This window comes from Gadus macrocephalus, chromosome 16 (assembly GCF_031168955.1).
Source record: "Gadus macrocephalus chromosome 16, ASM3116895v1".
Classification (NCBI taxonomy): Eukaryota; Metazoa; Chordata; class Actinopteri; order Gadiformes; family Gadidae; genus Gadus; species Gadus macrocephalus.
The window spans coordinates 8,815,904-8,832,330 of record NC_082397.1 but is presented as its reverse complement, the minus strand read 5'-3'; the positions used below and the strand labels follow the sequence as shown (position 1 = coordinate 8,832,330).

General features: G+C 44.5%; 1 protein-coding gene across 1 annotated transcript; it reads left to right on the top strand.

Moving 5' to 3' along the window:
* The first annotated feature begins 8,770 nt into the window (after positions 1-8,770).
* Positions 8,771-9,822, top strand: LOC132475036 (odorant receptor 131-2-like). Its single transcript, XM_060075998.1, has one exon. The coding sequence runs from the start codon at positions 8,881-8,883 to the stop codon at positions 9,820-9,822; it is 942 nt and encodes a 313-aa protein (XP_059931981.1). The 5' UTR covers positions 8,771-8,880.
* The last annotated feature ends 6,605 nt before the right edge of the window (positions 9,823-16,427 follow it).

The following is a 16,427-nucleotide window of genomic DNA, read 5'->3' as shown; positions in this document are numbered from 1 at the left end:
TACCATGAAATGTCTTGTTTATTGTATTAACCAGTTCATTTCTCTTTTGTGAAAGTCACCAAAAGTCAAAAAAAGTTAAACGCAGTGGAGCTGTGTTGGGAACCAGCAGCCAAGAGCTTCCATGGAAACTTTCTACCCATGTTAAATAGATTTAGTTGGCAGTTCCTTTTCTGCCCATTCTTGTGGAAGCACTTTGCAGTACTGGGAGACACCATTTCTAACGTCAATGGAGCTAGATTCTAAAAATATCAAAAGATGCCCAAAGCAAATACCTTTAACCCATAGTTGTGTTTTATCAAATTAAAAGATTTCAGAGTTTCATTGACCACAAATTGAGCAGAAATATTTTGCATACAAATCTTTAAATAGTTTAACCACGTTAAGAAAAATACATTCGTTAATTTTTTTTATTAGTGAAGCCACAAGTTTTGCACATTATCCAAACAGAATACCTGAAATGTTGATATTTCAGCCCTTTCGGGTTAAAACAAGAGAAAAGGACAACCTAACAAGAGTGAAAAGTTTGGGTTAGGTGACCTATAGTTCAAAGATGTCTCTGGTCAGGTAGACTAAATAAAAGTGTATTCCCAATTGCTCCAGGACATTCGTGTAATTTACTTGTGAGCTCTCCCTCGAGCCTAGAGAGACATCAGTGTTGGACCACCAACTGAAAGAGGGTATTTGCCATTAGTATGAGTGACAACATTTCATGGCTATTAATTTAGTTCATTATATTTAGCCGATTTGAATAGACTTTTCTAGCAGGTGAGGCTGTCAAAGAACTAAATATGGAGCAACTACAAAAAGTAAATTTGCAGCATGACCAAATTATACAAGAAGTAAAGGAACTGTTCTAGCAGATATGTTTTAGAAGTCTCTTTTGATAGGCAGTGTAGAATGTTGGTGTATTTTAGTGTCTCTCTGTTGTTCACATTTCTAGTCTAGGGACAAGCCAGGGCCTCTCATACTGACGGGGTGTTCTGCCATTGTTACGTCTCAACAAGGTTGAACCGACCTGGTCCTCCGGGACATGGCCAGGGCCAGATACCTTATCAGTGCTGAGAGTGCGTCTGTTTTCGTGTTATTCATATATCCCCTTTTTGTATTATACTCGCCCCAACCCTTTGGTTCGACGAGAAGAGGGTTCGACAGCCAAGGAACAAGTCATCGACCACCGGGTCCACTATAGATTATTCAACCTAAGTCTGTATCTCGCTGTATTACATCCTGGAATAAACCATCTATTCAACCCTCTGATCCAACCTGTCAAGTTGCTTTGATTTCGACTTCAAGAATTACTACTACGACTGAAAATACACAACGCAGAGTCTGTCCAAACAGTTTAGAAATAAGCTGAAATCTAACATTTGGTGCCGTGACACCGTCTTGAAGAGAGAGGAGTGAGAAGACGATTGCCTCTGAAGATTGCCCTGTGATCGAGAAGACCGCGCGCCCTGCCTGGGAAGACGTCTGATCTACCACAAGCCTCCATTGCCACAACCTCCAGATGGCTTCCGACCTACGGCAACTCCTCGACTACTGCAAGCCAACAAATTGGCTCTTGCACACCAGACACGCATTTTGCTTTATTTTAGGTTTTCAAGCATCTTAAAATACCCAAATCATTGCTCCAATACACAAGTCAGCTAATGGCCTACAAGGAAATGCTGAAGCTAGTGTTAGTGATGGCGATAGAAATGGACAAGCTTGCGTGTACAAATATGCAACTAGAATTGCAAGGTTCACAGCCCAGTTGCATAAGTGGTCACAACCGTTGGATTGTAAGCAAGGGGAAAAAAAAAAAAAAACGGGTCAATTGACATGGTCAATTGAAAGCCTGTACAAAACGACCCTGGAATAGTCAAATGCAGCTTTACTGCGGATTAATTAAGCCAAATTGCATAAACATCCAATGGTAAACAGTATACAAATGCAATCAAGGTTGCACTCACACTAGGCCATCTGGCCGTGCCCGTCACAACTGTGGCCTGGCCACGGTAGGCTCTTGTACATACGCCATCACGTCGCTAGCATCCAAACAATTCTACCAAACCTTAACCAACTAGTGAAAAATGGAACAAAACTTTAGCACACACCCAGTGACTAATCACCTTGTCCAGGGGTGTTCCAACGTGGTTTACCAGAGGGCCTTGTGGACTTAAAGTAAGCCACACATTTGACAGAGACAGCACGGAATGACGTTAAACTAAGCTAATCTACAGGTTACTAGTGCTAGTGCAATTACATGAGCATTTTGCACAATATTTGTACTCCAATGCTACGTAAAGCAGGCTTCTTCAGAAACCCGTAGCCTGCTACATTGAAGGGCAACTGTAACAAATCCTGACCAAGACTGAAAAATGGCTCTGGAAGCCACTACGGCCCACGCAGCAGATTACTGCGTGGACCGTGGTGGCTTCCAGATCAACCCTTCGGTGGACCATTCATACACATGTATTCCGAGGATGTTTTGAAGACACTGGAGTCCCATGGCACTAGATTCCTTTGAAGACTAAGTTGGTATGGGGGGGCCCAAAGGGGGCCCCCCCATAGATCTTGTCAGTCATCTAACACCTGTTAAGAAAAACACACACACACACACACACACACACACATCACAAGATACAAATCAGCAAAAATAGGTTAACAAACAGCGGCGACATGCATGTCAAGGTGCAAAGAGCAGGGATACTGATGGCTTGTGTCCGAGGAGACAGCCCAAAAACGTCAACATTTAATAAAGGAAAATAACTTTTACTCACTGCGGTGGTCTGTTTCGAAGTGCCATGTTGGTAGCAATATTTGTCTGGGCTGTTCAGTCAAATGCCAACAAAAACAAACACGCAACAACGCATACTTTCAGTTTGTATAAAGTGACAATAGTGATCTGCAATCTAGATCGAAAACTTTCAACCCTCACTAAACTCAACCTCGTTTGACACAGGCCGATGCGAAAAGTAAACCAAACCCATTGTGTTCACCTTTAATAAAGGGGTGCGTGACAGGTGATCTCAATTAAGAGCTAATCAGAAAGAACACACTGATGAGTGAGACGTTCAAAACGAGGATTTAACGGAATCGTTACCATTCAAATTCAAATTTCTTTATTATTGGATAGGGTATGCTATCAATGATTTGGGCTTCGAGTAGGCCTATATTTCTTAATTTTTTTCACCCCTTCGCCTTTTGAATATGAAATCTATGATCATACACATTCACTGACTGAAGATTATGTAAGGAAAATGTAAATTTCTCGCTAGAAATGTCATTAGAAACGCGTTTAATGGTGTATCTGTCCTAAAATATTGCATTTCCCATTCAGATAATAAAGATTAATATAGGCTACGCCGTGTTCCGGAGCCGCGGGGGATTCTGGGAATTGCGGTTGTCAGTTGACAAAAGGGGCTTTTGTTTACTTGTTTTGTTGTTAGGATTAAGTGGGGTTAATGGGTTCGGGATGTTATGTGGTTGTGTGTTGTTCTATTAACATTGTTCGTGTGTTCATTGTTGTCGACACCGTCACCGAGAGCGACGTGACCATCGTTTCGTGCAGCTGTTCCGTGTTGAAGTCTCGTTCAATAAAAACCAACTCTCGATGTCGAGTGTTCAATAAAAACCAACTCTCGTTGTCGAGCGTGCCCCCCCCCTACAAACGGGACTCTAAATCGACGCCACTTCGACCTGGGCGGGTCTTTACGTCCTACGTCACTCGCTATGGCTGTGCATGTGTGCGCATAGCCGTCACTCGCGATGGGTGTGCATGTGAGAGGTTTTAGCTTTAGTGTCTATGGGTTGGTAATAACGGTTCTGATGATTTTTCTGATGGAAAAGTGGTCTTTTATTTCCATAATCTTTGTTCAGTGAACGCATAAACCCGTTTGTTAGTTAGCAGTTAAACAAAATGCGATCTCTTTGTTTACAGTTACCAACGACCAACTGATGATTGGGGGTTCGATTCCCTAGTGATGTGTGGCGGAGCTCAGTGTAACAGTCAATATTAACGAGGGGAGGGGGAAATAACTAAAGAGGGACCGACAACACCATCTGGGGAATTACACCCCAGGAAATATAGAACAAAGAAAGTTAAACTATGATATTACAGAAATAATAAGGACACAGGTTCAAGAACTAAAGAGGCAGAGACAATAACTATATTAACCGTTTCTTTTATTACAATAACTAAAAAGAAAAAAGGAGCAAAACAAACAGCAAAACAGGGGTTATGTAACCCAGCAAACCAAAGGTCAAACAATGAAACAGAAAAGGGAAAATAACACAAAAGCAAACTGAACCAAAGCAACCAAAACAAACTAGCAAACGGAACGAAAACAAAACAAAACAGCTAACTAGAACAACTAAAACCATACAAAACAGCAGCAGGGGAACCTAAAAACAAGAGACAGTAATTAATAAAAGTTCAAATGGGAACTCACAACTATTAGAAAGCGGGGACCCTACTCACCACCCTATGAGGCAACCAACAGAGGCAGAATTCAGCCATCTTGGCCCTTTTATCTGCACCTGGGTGCAGGGGGAGGAGCTTAGATGGGGTTGCATTCGCAACCCCTACTGAGGTTCACCACAGATGCAAGGTTTTTTCTTTCATTTTGGACTGCACACACATCGCGAGTGACGGATACTCGAACAATGTACACACATCACTGTCTTTACAATTTCTTGGCAACGGAAGTTTAAAGATTGTCAAGTGGGTAACTCTTGAATCGCATGTACTAAGACCTGATGGGTTAGTGGTCAGAGAACAACTCATTAACGCGGGGATAAGGGGTTCGATTCCTTAATGAAGCTAGCTTTTTTCATTCATATTGGACTGGATGTTTGTATGCCATTTTGCGTAACTTGTAGTTTATGATGAAGAAATGTTACTGGGGTTAAGGTTAGGGTAACGCTAAGGGTAAGACACAAAGTGTTTTTGCAACACAATATTTCTTACAATAACAAAGTTTAAAGTTTTGATGACTCCAGTAGGAAACTTAAGATACCTAGAGAAATGCGTGAGTGCTCACAAAACATCAACAAGTCAGCAGTGTGGTACAGGGTGATCATTTCTGATATACAGTACAAAAGCTGAAACTATTAGCCAGGAGTGGGAAAGATGCAGACGCAGACGTGGGAAGCAATAAGACGCACCAACAAACAGTTGCCTGTTGCAAAATGGTTCAGAGTTTAATATAAATAGTTAGGGTTAGCTGGTATGGCGTTATCTGATATGGCTATAGTCTAATGTTAGCTTAGTTCGTGTTGTTTCGTCATGTTAATCGCTAGTAATAGTAAGTCATTTGTAGAAATATAGCCTATCATCACAGACTGTAGGAATGTCACCCACCCTCCATCGCGTACGACACTGACGCTCGTAATCTGTAGTGCAAGGGAGTTCGCGCACAGATCCCTGAGACAAACGGCTACGCGCACACATGCAAACCCATAGCGAGTGACGTAGGACGTAAAGTCCCGCCCAGGTCGAAGTGGCGTCGATTTAGAGAGTCCCCCCTACAAACGTGTCTCCCCCCTCAACAAACGTGTCCCCCCCCCCCCCCCCCCCCCTTCAACTAACGTGCCCCCCCCCCCTACAATCGTGTCGTCGTCGTCCCCCCCCCCTCAACAAACGTGTCTCCCCCCCCCCCCCCTCCCCGGTCAACAACAGTCTACCTCCCCCCGTGAAACCCGAACCCCGAAACCCGCCTCCACAGCGGCACGCGTGGATACTGTAGGTATAACACGCTATTTTTTTACGTTGAAATGCTACGTATCCAGTGTTCATGGAAACGTACACCGTCAACGTTTTTTCTTGGCGACTGGGTTGGTGTGTGTGTGTGTGTGTGTGTGTGTGTGTGTGTGTGTGTGTGTGTGTGTGTGTGTGTGTGTGTGTGTGTGTGTGTGTGTGTGTGTGTGTGTGTGTGTGTGTGTGTGTGTGTGTGTGTGTGAGACAAAGAAATGCCAGAACAACATAAATCAATCTAAACATTACAATCGTAATTTGATTAATATTTAGCACAATAATACATAATTCATTTTTTGGCAATCAGTTGTGCTTGTTGTTAAGTTAAAGAGCAGTTTAACAGTGATGCAATATGTATGGCATTATGCACAGGCCGATAATAATAATCCATGTCCAGAACACAGCCATGTATGAGAAAAGGCAATAGAGGCTTCTTGCGTTGTTTAACTTAAAGCCCAATAGTCTTACCCCATGGGGAAGAATTGGGAGGAATCAGACAGATTTTGAAACTATCCAACCAAAATAATCGGAACACTCCCCTCAGGCCTCTGTCCAAAGCCACTCACCCAAAACGCATGACAGCAAAAGGTCTGCCTAGCCTTGTGGAAGACTCCAGCCAGAGTGTGCACAGGTAGCTGGGTAGTAAGGTAGACATACAGGTAGGTAGCCCAGTTTATTACAGGCCTGCGACAACCACAGATAAAAGGTAATTATGGCGCCAGATTTATTTCATACGTCGTGAGCGTAATATAACAAGTGATGCCAGTAACGTGTTACTTAGTAACACTTTTTTCAGTGACGAGTAATTTAACACGATACTATTTCCAAACCAGTAATCAGATTAAAATTACTCATCAAAGTCACTGTGCGTTACTATTTTTTTACCGGATCACAGATTGGCGTTGAGAGCGATGGAGTGGTGTGTGGGTGTGTGTGTGGGTGTGTGTGTCTATGTTTCTGTCTGTCTGTCTGCCTGTTTGTGTGAGAGTGCGCGTGGTCGCGAGTGGCGGAAGAACAATTGTTGACAGGGGGGGGCATAAAGTTAGTATTGGCAAAACCGGTTGCAATTTTTTATTTTGAGTTGGCAGGGGGTGTTGCCGCAGCTATATGTAACTAATAAAGTAACTTGTAATCTGACTTAGTTACTTTTAAAATCAAGGAATCAGTAAAGTAACGAAGTTACTATTTTAAGGAGTAACTAGTAATCAGTAATCTGATTACTTTTTTAAGGTAACTGGGGCAACACTGAATATAGCATAACATATTATTCACACAAGCATATATTAACTGTGTGGTGTGTCCGCCATTTTTCCTTCCTTCAACTCTGACCTTGTTGTCAGGACTCATTTGTTTGAATCTAAACAAGAAAACTTTTGAAAAAAGAAGCCTCTCTCATTTTCTTCTTGCTTTATTATGTTTGAAAAAGTCAGCACACATTATTAAGGAATCCAATTGTTTGTGGAAACAATGTTTATCAAAGGTCAGGTCTTTTCTTATTTGAAAAGTAAAGATGGTTAAAGTTAAGTCAAAACTTCAGAGCAACAACATATAAGTGCTTGCAAATAGACAGATGTAACTGATGTCTCAGTAGTACTAATTATTTGCACACTTGGGTCGCACTAATAGATCCTGTAAGTGAGTTCTCAATATGGGAACAATGTTTTGTATAACATCATCCCACATTGGGCAATTTGTTTTATTGTTGACACAGTTATGGAAAAACATTGGAAACACACAAGACAGAATGTCATCATTAAGTGATCATCTGGGACTCATTATAACCTTAGTGATCAGTAACCTCTTATTACAACAAAACCAAACAAAAAGTTATACATGCTTGTCTATGTGTGCAAATGTACCTATATGTATGCATGCATGCATGTATGCATGTACATGTATGTGTGTATGCATATATGTATGTATGTATGTATGTATGTATGTATGTATGTATGTATGTATGTATGTATGTATGTATGTATGTATGTATGTATGTATGTATGTATGTATGTATGTATGTATGGTGGGTTCTTCCCTCAGTCATTCGCTGAGCTGAACAAACAATCTGAAGAGAAAGGCTTCTGGGTAACACATGTCACTGTTGGAGTGACAGGTGGAGAAGTTGGAGAAGTTCTGGGCCTATCAATGAAACATAAAGTCTCAGTTATGGTTCCACAATGACGCAACGCAAGGGGGTTTACGCCGCCATCACGTCCTTGCGGACCCTCTTTGCGTCCACTGCAAGGGCCTGACACATAAATGTTAACCTTGTTTCGAGGTGACGCAGCAGCAACGGCTGTGATTGGTTTGCTCACTAAAACTTGACACAGAAACCAAAACAGGTTCAGGACTGCATCGAAGCGTCTGCGTGATCATTAGGTGGCGTCGAGTTGGAACAATAACTGGAGCGCCGATCAGCATTTTTGGGCCCGATCACCGGTTACCAAATAAGATTAAGCAAGTTCCGCTTTGATCTGCGCATGCAGGGGGGAGGGGGATGTTGCGTGAGTAATTTACGTCACATGTTTGATCGGCTCTTTGGGTGTTCTCCGATCATGCTAATTTTAGCGAACATCTGCGGATCATGATCGGTGTCGGATCAATTGGAGCATCTCTAACAATAACTGAGCCTTAAGTCTGGAGGGGGCCCACCTGATAACCCTAAAGAAGAGAATACCCCACCTCCACTGAAGTGAAGAAAACAGGAAGTAGTGATTATAAGTAGATGGATAAGAATGTCCAGTGAAGTTCTATGTGCTCAACTGAACCACCCATAACAACATCTAAATTTAAATAGCCAATGAAAAGCAACTTAGAAGGTATGACGGCATTGGCTGTTCCTCTCTATTCATTGGGTTGTATTTATGTATCGCATTGCGTTGTGTAATCTCAGAACACTAGGTGTGCATGAAAAAAGGCAAATCCTGTGTCACTTTGGTTTTCTGGAACTGTTTAACCTTTCTTGACCCACCTGGGCCACAACTTCCTCGAGTAATTTTAAGTGGACTCGCAAACATCTTGTTTTTAACATAATTTACAATTTCAGTCCATGACCAAAAAGGATGTTTAGATAATGGTGCCGGAATTGGTAATTAGATACAAAAGATACATATAAATGTGTATAAACCAGCCACTTCTATGTTAACATGGCTTATAACAACTCAACACAATCTGGAGGGTTAGGGTCATTGAAACAGATCTCTCACAAGGTCATAATTGTACAGGTTCTGATTGCAATTTTTCTGTACCTCAACTGTCTGCTCCTCACAACCTTCTTCAAGAAGGACGTTTTCCGCTCCAGCATGCGCTACATCTTCTTTGCCTATACCCTGATGTCGGACTGCCTGTACCTAATGGTGACCGACGTTCTGCTACTATTGTCGTTTTATCGAATTGTCATGCAAATTTGGCTCTGTATTCTCTTCCTAATAGTGGGGACTGCATACAATTTAATATTTCCTTTAACTCTGACATTGATGACTCTGGAGCGTTATGTGGCCATCTGCATGCCTATGCAGCACGGGGCCTTATGTACCCCGCGCAACGCTCTGCACTATATTCTGATAGTCAACGCTATCAGCCTCTTACCCATCAGCATCTCTCTCTTGATCTACTCGGCCTCAGTGCCTGTCAAAATGTTATCAGAGGATTCGGTGTGCACGGTTGAAATGCTCATCATTCACAGATGGCAGAGTCATTACTGGTCGGCCATAATTCAGTTATACTTTGTCATCATGTTTGTCATCGTTATGTTCTGTTATGTTCAAATCTTAAAAGCAGCCAGGAAAGCATCAGGAGAGACTAAGAAATCCTCAGGGAAGGGACTCAGAACGGTGCTCCTTCATGGCTTTCAGCTCCTTCTCTGCCTTACTGGGCTGTGGTGCCCTTTGGTTGAAGCTGCTGTGGTGCAGATTGATCTTATTCTATTTATTAATGTAAGATACATCAATTACATAGTGTTTACTCTTGCCCCGAGATGTCTAAGTTCCCTTGTTTATGGCCTCAGGGACCGAAGGTTATTTGTCATTTTCAAATATTATGCTGTGTTTGGTTTTTGTAACAAAGCTTCTCCTGATTTGCCAGATTGAATTCTATAGGTTTTAAGGTCCTGAAGAAATCTTTGCTGCCTGAATGGATTATTGAATGTTAGGGTGGGGTGAATTTGTTTTGTGGCCTCCTTTTTGTCAGTGTAAATAGAAAAATGGAAAACTTTGGTAAAAAGTCTGGAAGCAAAGTTTCCAGATGGATAAGGTAAATGGCTGTTCCACAAATAACATCAAGGATAAATGTTCACTAAACAGTGGAAAAACTGATATATTATGTCAAAATACATTAAAACACCTTCCTTTCAGGTAAATCTCTGTAGATATATGCATTTATTTGTTACTTTATGAAACTGCCCAGTCTGAATACAGCACCGTCTTATTAAATATTATTAGTCATGTACAATAACTAAGAAATAATGTATACAAACTAATGGGTACATAAAAAAAAGACATTGCACATTTTCAATATTGATCAGTAATGCTTGAGGATTACTAGATAAAAAAATTTCATTGGACAGGGGAAAACCAAGACTGGTGCATCAAAAATAGCTAGGTAATATATAGGTATAGTATAAATATATATGTATAGCATCTACTATCGTAGATATCAGTACTTGGCTGCAGCTTAACAAACCACTGCTGAAATGGGCAGTGTTTGTAATGCGGTGTTTGGCCCTATGCAGTCCTGATAACCGACAGAGGACCTGGGCAAAGACCAGAGGCCCTGGTGAGCCTCTCTGACAGTGAAGCTGCTGGCCGGTCAAAAGGTGAACTTAGGTAGTACAATTAATGGCCATGTTGGGAGCCTGATTTAAAAAATCTGCGAGCCTGTGTGTTGGTAAGCAGGGGAACCTCTTCACAACAATACATGGGGATCGCCCAAAGTATATCCCTTTACGTCTAACACACAACAACCAAGTCATTCACAAGATACATACACAACAGGACTAGGGAGAGAGGGGACTGGGTGTGCATAATATTTTAGCCAATGTCTGTTTGTGTGTGTGTGTGTGTGTGTGTGTGTGTGTGTGTGTGTGTGTGTGTGTGTGTGTGTGTGTGTGTGCGTGTGTGTGTGTGTGTGTGTGTGTGTGTGTGTGTGTGTGTGTGTGTGTGTGTGTGTGTGTGTGTGTGTTGTGGCATCCCGCCCCTTAAACCTCGGCCCGGGCGGGGCCGAGGTACAGTGGTAGACGGCGTGTACCGCCGTCACCCACCAGACGGCGACCGAGAGCAGCCCTTTCGCCTCCCCAATCAGTGTGATTGGGGGACACCTGGCCGGTGGCAGAGGAGCCATGTTAAAAGGAGGTCGAGGACAGACAGGAGGGAAGCACGGCAGCGACGCAGAGATAGAGGCTCACAGAGACCCTATAGGATGGAATGATTGTGTTCCATGTGTACCGGAATAGTCTTTTGCAATAAACGCCGCAAACGGCTTTAAACCCTGTACCCTGTTTGATTCGTTCCTGGAACCCGACCCTCCAAGGACCGGGTTACCACAGTGTGTGTGTGTGTTTGTATGTGTGTGTGTGTGTGTCCTTCATGGTGTGCCTGTGAACATGTCTCATGTACTAAAATAGCAATACAAAATAAACATAAATGAATCTGAGCCATACAATGTGTCAGTATTATATGATGATTCAAATATTACTCATGCATAATAATATACAAATACATATAGAAAATAACCGATAATCTTTTCCTGGCACTGTGTTTGTAAATAAACGGCAGCGCAAAAGTGTTGCAATATCATTGGCATAATGCACAGTATAATAATAATAATAATACATGTCCAGAACACAGATTTAACAGACCTTACTGTCGCGATTGCTCTATGATTTGCACCCCAGGCATTGGTTCTTAGACAGGTGAGGGGCGTGGCGAGCGGAGCGGGGCACCGCAACGTGGCACACCTGGACCTCATCAACTAATCACACGCCTTCTTAAGCCTGGCGGGGACTTCTCGTCGGCACCAGATTATTCCGTCGCATTCGGTATTTTGGCTGATGTGTGTACATTGACCTTCGATTCCCTAACCTGATTCTGTGATTCCTAAACGTCGTGTTATCCTTTCGCCAGTTCCTCGCCAGTGGACTACCCCCGGACCGCAACACTCTCCGGTGCCTCCGCCAGCTACGCCTACCCGCTCCTGTCTTCGCCTTGCCCGCTGGTTATCTTTTGAGTTCTCCTTTACTGAGAATAAACCGTGGATTGTCCGTACTGTCTCTGTCTCTGCATCCTGGGTCCTAACCAACCTTTTCACCAACCGTAACAGAATAATCTGGCCAACATGGACCCCGCGGAGTCAGACAAGGTTCGGCAGGCGCTATCCTCGCAGGGCACGAGGATCGGTCAACACGACGCCGCATTACAGGAGTTGGCATGACGGAGCTGGGAGCCCGTATGGAGCAGATTGGTTCCCAGGTCTCCTCCTTAGCCACTCCCGGCTCGATCCATGGACCGGCAGTCTCCTCCGCGTCGGACTTCCCTGCTGCGGCACCCTTTTCCTCACCCAGCCAGTTCCTACTCCGGTCAGGTATGCGGGGGAGTTAGGCCGTTTTCTACACCAGTGCACCCTAGTCTTCGAACAGCAGCCGTTGTCTTACGCCAGCGACAGGACTAAGACTGCTTTTCCTATGCCGATTTTGTTTGAGAAATGCGGAGTGAGTGTGGCGGTTGGTTGCCAACGGTCTGGAGGTCTTCCTGGTGCTCCAGAGTAGCGGGACAACGTCGCGTCTGAGTCCGAAATGGGTCCCGTAATCGGACTGAGTGGTGCGGTTGGGTGCCAACGGTCTGGAGGTCTTCCTGGAGCTCCAGAGTAGCGGGACAACGTCGCGTCTGAGTCCGAAATGGGTCCCGTAATCTGACTGAGTGGTGCGGTTGGGTGCCAACGGTCCGGCGGTCTTCCTGGAGCTCCAAAGTAGCGGGACAACGTCGCGTCTGAGTCCGAAATGGGTCCCGTAATCGGACTGAGTGTGGCGGTTGGTTGCAAACGGTCTGGATGTCTTCCTGGAGCTCCAGAGTAGCGGGACAACGTCGCGTCTGAGTCCGAAATGGGTCCCGTAATCGGACTGAGTGTGGCGGTTGGGTGCCAGCGGCCTGGAGGTCTTCCTGGTGCTCCAGAGTAGCAGGACAACGTCGCGTCTGAGTCCGAAATGGGTCCCGTAATCGGACTGAGTGGTGCGGTTGGGTGCCAACGGTCTGGAGGTCTTCCTGGAGCTCCAGAGTAGCAGGACAACGTCGCGTCTGAGTCCGAAATGGGTCCCGTAATCGGACTGAGTGGTGCGGTTGGGTGCCAACGGTCTGGAGGTCTTCCTGGAGCTCCAGAGTAGCGGGACAACGTCGCGTCTGAGTCCAAAATGGGTCCCGTAATCGGACTGAGTGTGGCGGTTGGGTGCCAACGGTCTGGAGGTCTTCCTGGTGCTCCAGAGTAGCGGGACAACGTCGCGTCTGAGTCCGAAATGGGTCCCGTAATCGGACTGAGTGGTGCGGTTGGGTGCCAACGGTCTGGAGGTCTTCCTGGATCTCCAGAGTAGCGGGACAACGTCGCGTCTGAGTCCGAAATGGGTCCCGTAATCTGACTGAGTGGTGCGGTTGGTTGCCAACGGTCTGGAGGTCTTCCTGGAGCTCCAGAGTAGCGGGACAACGTCGCGTCTGAGTCCGAAATGGGTCCCGTAATCGGACTGAGTGTGGCGGTTGGTTGCAAACGGTCTGGATGTCTTCCTGGAGCTCCAGAGTAGCGGGACAACGTCGCGTCTGAGTCCGAAATGGGTCCCGTAATCGGACAGAGTGTGGCGGTTGGGTGCCAACGGTCTGGAGGTCTTCCTGGTGCTCCAGAGTAGCGGGACAACGTCGCGTCTGAGTCCGAAATGGGTCCCGTAATCTGACTGAGTGGTGCGGTTGGGTGCCAACGGTCTGGAGGGCTTCCTGGAGCTCCAGAGTAGCAGGACAACGTCGCGTCTGAGTCCGAAACGGGTCCCCTAATCGGACTGAGTGGTGCGGTTGGTTGCCAACGGTCTGGAGGTCCTGAGAATCATCCAGGGGAGCGGGACCACTTGGCTTCTGAGGCCGAATCGGGTCCCCTTGTCGGACTGAATGGTGCAGTTGGTGGCCAACAGTCTGGAGGTCTTCCTGAGGCTCCAGAGGAGGGTAACTCTGTGAGTTCGAGTCCGAGATGAGTCCCCTAATCGGACTGAATGGTGCAGTTGGTGGCCGACAGTCTGGAGGTCTTCCTGAGGCTCCAGAGGAGGGTAACTCTTTTAGTCTGAGTCCGAGATGAGTCCCCTAATCGGACTGAATGGTGCAGTTTCAGTACGCCGTGGACCACTTTGGTCTGCCATCGTCAGTCGCTACGGTCGCTACTCGCTACTGTCTGCCGTGGAATCAAAACAAACCCTCTAGTTGAGGACGCGCCTTGATGACGCGGGCCCGAATGCGCCACAAGAAGCAGACGGAAAACCTTATATATCCATGCAGCAAACAGACAGGTCTGTCGGCCAATAAGGTCCTTCGGTCCGAAGAATTTTATTGGTTGAAGTTTTCACTAAATATTATGAGAGTAAAATAATTGTTTGTTTTTACTCCTGGTGGGTCTGTCTTGCATATTATAGTGTTATTACCTTATTAATACCAATTTAACCTTATCCAAAAAAAGTGTAAAAATGCAACAAAGGTGAGAGTCCCTTTAAAGGCACCCAGTGCAACTTTATGTAAACATTCAATGAAAAATAAACATTCAATTTCTAGTCTTTTTTACACGTAGTAAGTTTCAATAACTCCATACCATTACATATCGACATTCAAGGAGCAAAGATGAGACGTCGTTGTGTGGTGAGAACTGATAGAAAATCGTAAACAACAACAATCGCCGGTGGGGAGAAGCCATTTTTCCATTGACTGGAAGCCTGCTTTATTTATTGTAGGTTACAAAAAATAAAGAAAATGGCGGCATTGTTGTTGTTATCGATTTTGTATCAGTTCTCACCACACAACGACGTCTCATCTTTGCTGCTTAAATGTCGGTATGTAATGGTATGGAGTTATTGAAACTTACTACGTGTAAAAAAGACTAGAAATTGAATGTTTATTTTTAAGCCTCGAAAGTTGCACTGGGTGCCTTTAACCACACATCAGGGGCCGTATTCACAATTTTATCTTACCGCTAGGAGTGCTCCTAACTCGCGCTAAAACATTTTACGTAGGAGTTTTTTCTTAAAAGTTATTCACAAAGCCGCTGAGACCTACTCTTACTAAGGATAAATCACAAAGAGTGAACTAAGAGTGACGCGCCGTTGCTATGGATTACGTCAATTCTCGTGCACGAGTTTAGAAGCGGTCAGTTCGGTGATTGGTTTTTCAGACGAGCCCACTGAATCACCGAAAAACAAGGAAATAGCCTAGGCTAGAAATGAATTCCTATTAAGTAGTTATAGTGCAGTTAGCGGAATACACGCATGATGACAATTTTGTGCAGACCACGATAATGACGTTGTAGCCTGCACGTTCAAGAGAGAGAGAAAGCAAACAATAAAAATACGCAAAATTTAAAAGAAAATAAATGCTACGAACTACCTAAGTGTTGAATGATTTGTGCCAAGGTGTTTACCTAAAATGTGTTTTCAAAGTGATCCCTAAATGCCTGTCCACTCAAATTCCTTGTCATGTTGATCGCCATCATCATCATCATCATCATCATCATCGTCTGGCTGTGGAATGTTCCTCCGCTTGCAGAGGTTGTGTAGAATGGCACATTCAATGATTACTGTGCTTGCCCTCTCTGGGGTGAGGCGTATTTCGCCGTGGAGGACATGAAACCGTTTCATCTGCCCAATTCCTCTCTCCACAACATTAAAGTATAACATGTAAGTGATTACGCAGATTACACTTAGTCCTATGCGTAAAACACATCGTATTGGCTCTTTGATCCCTTTTATTTGTTGAATCCATATTTATTATCGTTTACTGATTTCTTCCATACATGCTAGAGCACACAAACATACAGGACCGGTTGTGGATTGAGGTAGGGTGTCTAGAGCCACGGTGTCTAGATCCACGTCTTGCATGGATAGTCACTGTCACCCAGCAAGTGACACCCAACTGGTACATCTCAAAAAGCTGCCTCAGACCGCACATCATTAAAATGCGCGGATCATGGGTAGCTGAAGCTCCAGGCCACTTTGCATCAACATCCAGTAGGCCATGTTAAAATTTGCATCAAAAACAACCTGCGTGTTGATGGAATGCACTTTCCTCCTATTGACGAACACGTCCTCGTCTTTTGATGGCGCAATTATTTGTATGTGAGTCCCGTCAATAGCACCGACCACACCGGGCATACCTGCAAGTGCCAAGAAGTTGGCTTTGATCCTGTGTAATTGAATGTCCAAAGGAAAGTTTATGGCACGGCTGACTGATGGTTGCGATTTTTTTAAATCGTCGGCATTGCAAAGTTGCATTTCCCCTGTTGCTAAATAACGTAGTGTGGCCAAACATTTTATTTCGGGACTAATCGGATTATTCCTGTTAGTCTGGGATGTTAATGCATCGCACACTACTCCACAACAAGTTTAATACCCTAACATTTCGTCTCGCAGGCATTTTACGATTCTTTGTGAATAGGTCTTACTGAGTTAGGAGTCCTCTTGAGGACTTTT

What these genes read in the sequence shown, in the direction of transcription:
- LOC132475036 (XM_060075998.1), top strand. Translation starts at nt 8,881, where the DNA reads ATGGCTTATAACAACTCAACACAATCTGGAGGGTTAGGGTCATTGAAA.